General features: G+C 42.2%; 1 protein-coding gene across 6 annotated transcripts in view; it reads right to left on the bottom strand.

The window, feature by feature from the left end:
• LOC121168128 (oxysterol-binding protein-related protein 6) overlaps positions 1-6354 on the bottom strand; it is a 92056-nt gene extending 85702 nt beyond the window's left edge. For 4 of the 6 annotated variants that reach the window (XM_040997925.1, XM_040997926.1, XM_040997921.1 and 1 more), the window contains exon 1: positions 6097-6354. In XM_040997925.1, the coding sequence (XP_040853859.1) occupies positions 6097-6198 (102 nt within the window). In that variant the 5' untranslated portion in view covers positions 6199-6354. The remainder of the gene's footprint in view (positions 1-6096) is intronic. The other 2 variants (XM_040997923.1, XM_040997920.1) reach the window with 1 other exon arrangement.
• Positions 6355-6768: the final 414 nt, after the last annotated feature.

The raw sequence follows: 6768 nt of genomic DNA on the forward strand, positions 1-6768 counted from the left end.
TGCAATACCTAATATACTGTCAAAACCTTGTGCTACTCAGAAATGGAGCAGGAGAGCAGAGAAGTCTTCCATTTCCTTTGAGGTGTGAGGAAGACTTGTAGTGTAACCTATCAGGAGCATAGCAGGTAACCTATTAACAATAGATTCAAAACAGAATTAGATAATGGTGAAAACACAAAGACATATAGTGGGAGTCAAGGGAGATCCTAGCAACCTATTAACAGGTGGTCATATGCACAGAGCAGGGGGCGGGGCCCAGAGTGGAGCAGGGGGACAGGAGGAGGCTCGTGTCCTGTGTCCCAAACCCTGGAGACTCCCGGATCCCCACCAAAGACTGTCAGTACGGGCACCAAGGACTGCATCCCAACTGCCAAAGAGACCACAGGGAACTGGAATGCCTTCGGAGGCCGAGAACTCAGAGGACATCCCCCCTTTTCTCTGGACCTACCACACGGGATGGAAGAAGCCTGAGCCCTTCATCATGGGACCCAGGGCCATCGGAACAACAGACAGGAACCCTGAGTGGTCCTCAGAACCAGAAGAACAGTAAACCTCCTTCGGAATTGGGGAGAGGAGCTTTCTCTGGTCCTTGTTTGGTTCCAACTTTGGGTCCTCACCCTCTCTGCAATGATCATCAGGGTTGCTCCAGAGCGCCCCTCCAACACACACACAAGTTAGGATAGGCAGAGAACAAAAAGGAAGGCTGATCAGCATACACTCATACACACTTCACTAGGGAGGACACGAAGATTAAGTACTCCTCAGCAAGGTATTGAGAATTTCTCTGCACACCACCCCTCCTAAACTGTCTCGCACCTCAATTGTTGAAATGTCATCGAAGTAGTCACAGAATGTGGTTAAGAACTTGCATTTAATCTTAATATATTGCTTACTCGATACTATGTCAATTAGTTCCACAAAATTGTATATTGTTGCTGATGTTATGTTGGGGCTTGTAACTGACCGGGATTTTACTTTGTTGGCTCTAACATTGGACCAGAGAGGGTCTCCCCAAGAAGCTGTTGAACTTATCTAGAAGATGAGATGCTGGACTCTATGCTAGGTATATGCTCGCAGGAAAGGAATCTCAACTGAACTTGAACTGTGGATACACAACAAGGTGGAGGAATCCACCATGGGGGGGAGGAGAGGGAGGAATTCCAGTACCTAAAAAGCTGTATCACATAATGCAACGTTAAAAAAAATAAATAAAAAATAACATTATCATGGGTCATAAAATAAAACACTATCAACTTGGAGATCAGCCTGCTACAGAAGTATAAAGTTACTAGTCCTGTCCACAGTTGCCTGGGCAGGCCTGGATAAAATGATTTCATGGGTGTTACATAGTCGGTGGGCCAGAGGTTTCCTACCTCCAAATACTCAATTTAGAACAGAAACTAGATTGAAGTTGGCAGTTTGGCTCCATCTGCACAGCTATCACTCAAATCAGGAGCATGGATATTTTATCACATTTTCTCCAAGTCTCTTAATAGGGAACATGATTTTCATGCAAAACAGCGACACAAACAGAAAGCACTGACACTTATCACCTCACATCACAGGATCGCTCACAATGTCTGAGTCCCATGCATAAACTCTGGGCGTTAGATCATGACTAAGAAAGCAAAGGAAAAACGGAGCTGCAATTCTCTTTTATGCTTTTCTCCTTCAAGGGAGATGGACTGACAGAAAACAGAGTCAGCAAGGAACCAGAGGAAAAACTATATGGAAGAGTTAAGGAAAACTCTCCTTTAAAAAATAACAGCAGCTCTTACTTTTCACAATTAATTTACAGACATCATTCAGGTTATAACATTTTCCATTCGCAAAATACCTTCCTTCTCAGTCCTCTGGCAGTTTTTCCTCTATGTGTTGTGTGCTGCTCCTGGCGCACAAATGCAAAAAGCAGATCAACAACACCCACTTGACCGGTAACTCTAGGGCAATCACTAACTAGCCTTATGCTATCACGAGAATTCCCCAGAGTGAGCTGGGGAGACAATCCCTTCCTCCCAGCCAGCAGCCTGGAAGGTCAGGCTGTTCAACTGAAATGCCTGCAGCGAGGGCAGAGGGACAAGCAAGGGATAGACTGAACTTGAAATCTTAGACATCCATTGTAAGACTGGAGGCAGGGACGGTGGGGAGGGGAGGGAGCTTGGGGAAGGGAAAAGGGGACCACAGTACCTATTAAACGGTGTCATAAAATAAAGAAAAATAAAAAATCAAACACAAAAAAACCCCAAAAAACTTAGCTTTGAAGTATAAGGTAGTTATTTGATATACAAACCTTTTCATTCATGTTACCCCTGCTTTTTTGATTCTACAAATGCAAAGCAACACATATTATGATTATACAATCACATAATTAATTATCAATTTCCTTACTTCCAGTTAACAGAAAACAGATGTCTTCTTGTTTTTTTTATTATTATTATTAATTACATTGCATTATGTGACACAGTGTCATAGGCTCTGGGATTCCCCCAACCCTTCCCCTTACCCTCCCCCCATGGTGGATTTCTCCACCTTGTTGCAGTATTACAGTTCACATTCAGTCAAGATTCTTTCTTTGCAAACATATATCAAACATAGAGCATCTTATTGTCAGATAAATTCAACGGTTTCTTAAGGAGACCATCTCTGGTCTGAAGGCAGAGCTGGCAGAATATCATCCTGATCAATTAAAAGCCCCAACACAACATCAACAACAATTTACAACATTATGGAATTAATTGACATGGTATTGAGTAACCAATATGTTTTAAAAAATGCAAGTTCTTAACCACATCCTGTGACTACTTCATTGACATTTCAATTTTAGTTTATATACAGAACTGGCTGCTATACACCTTAAAATGGCTATAGGGTACTATTCAGCTATCTCATGTCTATTTTCATTTTTGTATTTAGCAGTTTATAGTGTTGAAGCATAATTTTGCTGAACTTGGCAGATTTTAGGATAGTCTAAACTGGCTTATAACTCTAACAAGGCATATGTCAACAGTTGAAGTGCAGAACAGTTTTAGGAGGGGTGTGCAGAGAAATCTTCAATACCTTAGTGAGGAGTAACTAATCTTTGTATCTCACCTAGTAAGGTATATGTGAATCCACGCTGACCATTTCCTGTCTGATTCTAAGCTTTCCTTGTTGTTCTCTATCTATTCTAATGGGGGGGGGGGGGCTCCAGAGCGACCCTGATGGTCATTGCAAGAGAAGATGGGGATCCAAAGTTGGAACTAAGTAAGGACCAGAGAAAGCTCCCCTCCCTAGTCCCGAAGGAAGTTTACTGTTCTGTTTCTGCGGACTGCTCAGGGCTCCTGGCTGTTGTTCCAATGACCTTGGATCCTGCAAGGAAGGATTTGGGCTTCTTCCATCCCATGTGGTAGATCCAAATGGGAGTGGGTGACCTCAGAGTTCTTGGCCTCTGAAGGCACTCCAATTCCCCATGGTCTCCTTGGCAGTTGGGATGTAGTCCTTGGTGCCTGTACTGATAGTCCTTGGTGAGGATCCGGGAGTCTCCAGGGTTGGGATACAAGCTTCCTCCTGTCTACTTGTTCCACTCTGGGTTATGCCCTGCTCTGTGCATATGACCTCCTGTTAAGGGGTTGTCAGGATCGCTCTTGATTTTCCCTATATGTCCTTGTAGTTTTACTATTGTCTAATGCTGATTCTAGCCTATTGTCTATAAATTATCTGTTTTTTTAAATATTTTTTTTTTATTGGAAAGGTGAATATACAGAGAGGAGAGACAGAGAGGAAAATCTTCCGTCCGATGATTCACTCCCCAAGTGAGCGCAACGGCCGATGCTATGCCGATCAGAAGCCCGGAGCCTCTCCCGAGTCTCCCACGCGGGTGCAGGGTCCCAAAGCTTTGAACCATCCTCAACTGCTTTCCTGGGCCACAGGCAGGGAGCTGGATGGGAAGCAGGATTAGAACCGGCGCCCATATGGGATCCTGGGCATGCAAGGCAAGGACCTTAACCACTTGCGCCACCGCGCCGGGCCCTATAAATTATCTCTTATGTTCCCAATCGGTTATACTTCACGTCTTCCTCACACATTCTAAGGAGATGGAAGATTTCTCTGCTCTCCCACCCCATTTCCAAGTAGCTTAGGGTCTTAAAAGTATATTAGGTTTTACAATTCTTTGATGTAGATCATAAGCAGTCTGACTCACATTGATTGTTCGTTCATTGGTTACATCACAGTATCTTATTGCATGAAGTACAGGCTGTTCAACGGTTTCTTGGGGAGACCATTATCTGGACAATAAGATGCTGGACTCTATGCTTGGTATATGTTTGCAAAGAAAGAATCTTGACTGAATTTGAACTGTAATACTGCAACAAGGTGGAGGAATCCACCATGGGGGGAGGGCACAGGGAGGGGTTGGGGGAATCCCAGAGCCTATGAAACTGTGTCACATAATGCAATGTAATTAATAAAAAAAAAAAAAGAGAGAGAGAGATACAGGCTATGTGGGGTTGGAATAATACATTTTACAGGTACTGGAAAGCAGATGTCTTCTTTTGAGCCCAGCTCAAAGGACACCAATGGCAAAAATTTTCTCTGCCTTAGGACCTATGCAAGACACATATGTTGAGGAATCCCTGATTCTTACAAATTCACTGGAATTTCTCACTAGAAATAGGAGAAAGAATGCTGCGAGGGTTTGTGATTAGGATTCTCTGAAGAGCAGACCTAGCATTGTAGTCTGACTATTACAAGAATGAATTTACACCTTAACTAGCATCTCAGGTCCATATCTATTTGATGTGATACTTACACTTCTATAAATTAGACCACATACTTTAATATGAAAATATAGCTTTTATGAAAGATTAACAAACTATTTACTGAGAATTTCAAGTTACATATTTAAATATTGCCACAAGACAATATGAAAATAACTCAAAGGGCCCGGCTCATTGGCATAGTGGTTAAGGTCTTCGCCAGGCACGTGCCAGTTCTAATCCTGGCAGCCATACTTCCCACCAAGCTCCCAGCCTGTGGCCTGGGAAAGTAGTCGAGGATGGGCCAAAGCCTTGGGACCCTGCACCCGCTTGGAAGACCCAGAAGAGCTCCTGGCTTCGGGCTTCAGATGGGCTCAGCTTTGTATATCAGCCTTTCCAATAAAATAAATAAATCTTAAAAAAAAAAAAAGAAAATACCTCAAAAATCATGGAGAAGTGAATTGAGAAATAAGTTTATTTTGGTACAAAAGTTTTTTAAAATTTATGTATTGCTTTTTCATAATACAAAATTCCACAAACTTTTTGATGACTCTTTGTATACATGTTTTTCAAATGTTTTGCTTCAAACTAAACTTGTACTCAATTTCATTTTCCATGCCCATTTTTAAGTGCTCTCATATTATAATAGAAAATGGTTACACTCACATCTGTATTGGCCCAAACCACTTCTTTTGAAAATGAAGAATATTCATGCAAAGAATCCCCAAACACTGAAAGTAGGAGAGCCACTAAAATAGTTCTGACATAACTGTAAGCAAAATTCATACAGAATTGACTCACACGAGACAAGGGACAGATATTTTCTACTATAACTAAACAAAGACAATTTATCTTGTTTGTTGCTTTTAAACACTGAGTTTTCAGTGCTCTCAATTTCTTGATATTATAACTTTATTTGTAAGACATTTTCTGGATCTGACAGATTCTACAAAACGCCAAACAGAAGTTATGGCCTGTCGGACCAGTGGTAATCTTATGGGAAGAAGTCCAGCAAGTGCAGGTTCATAGGTGCCATTCCACTTTCACGGATGACAGGAAGGAAAATCCAAGGTCCTGATGCTGAATTCCCTCCTGATACAGGCTGTGAGCAAACCGAAAGCCTCCCCCGAGAACCATGTCTCTTTTCTGTGCTCTGCATTTTAGAAAAGGATCTTAAATCACAGAAAAACAAGAGCAGGCGTTTCCTGACACCATCAGGTGTATCTACATAAAGCAACACTTTGTCCTGTGGCATAAATGTATTCACAACAAAATTTCAAAAAGAATGAACAATCCCATCTGTTCTTAATGGTTCTGAAAGGACAAAAATAACAACATGTACTTTCCACTCTTCACTTACCTGCCTACTGTCCCTCTGGGAGGATACTGAAGAGGAGGCACTTCTGTGGGTTGGTGTGGATGTTTTATGAGCAGGGGACACGCCCTTCTCGTCTGAACTCATTGTCGCAACTGGATTCTAGTAACATGCACTCAAGACCATCCCAGGCTTCTCTCAGGTCTGCACACCAAAGGGTGATGACTGTTCTGCCTCATTCCATTTCAGAAAATCACACTGGACTAGGAAGGAGCACGCAAACACTGAGGGTATCCACACCTCCTAAGAGAAAGCAAGCACAAAAACCCGAGGTTAATAAAAGACAAGCAAAAATTTAAAACCAGGTAGATGTCCAATTATTATGAAGACACATGTTTCAGTGAATAGATGGGTCTGGAAGTCAGAGATGAGATCTGACAGATGAGCAGTGAATTGGATACCTGGGTGCCCAAAATGGCATGATGAAGGAATTAATGGTGCTCAATTTGATTAGAGCAGAGAGTGACATAATGGCCAAAGAAAAGCTAAGACCAGTCCCCATGGAGCCTCACTGGCTGTGATGATCTGAATGTGTTCCTCAAAATTCATGTGTTAAAAATTTAATTTACAGCACAATATTGGGAAGAGGTATACAATGGGGTCTTGAGGGCATCACCTACAAGAACAGATTATTGCTACTATAAATAGAAGTCAGGG

The sequence above is a fragment of the Ochotona curzoniae genome, unplaced genomic scaffold (assembly GCF_017591425.1).
Source record: "Ochotona curzoniae isolate NIBS_2020 unplaced genomic scaffold, NIBS_Ocur_1.0 patch60, whole genome shotgun sequence".
Classification (NCBI taxonomy): Eukaryota; Metazoa; Chordata; class Mammalia; order Lagomorpha; family Ochotonidae; genus Ochotona; species Ochotona curzoniae.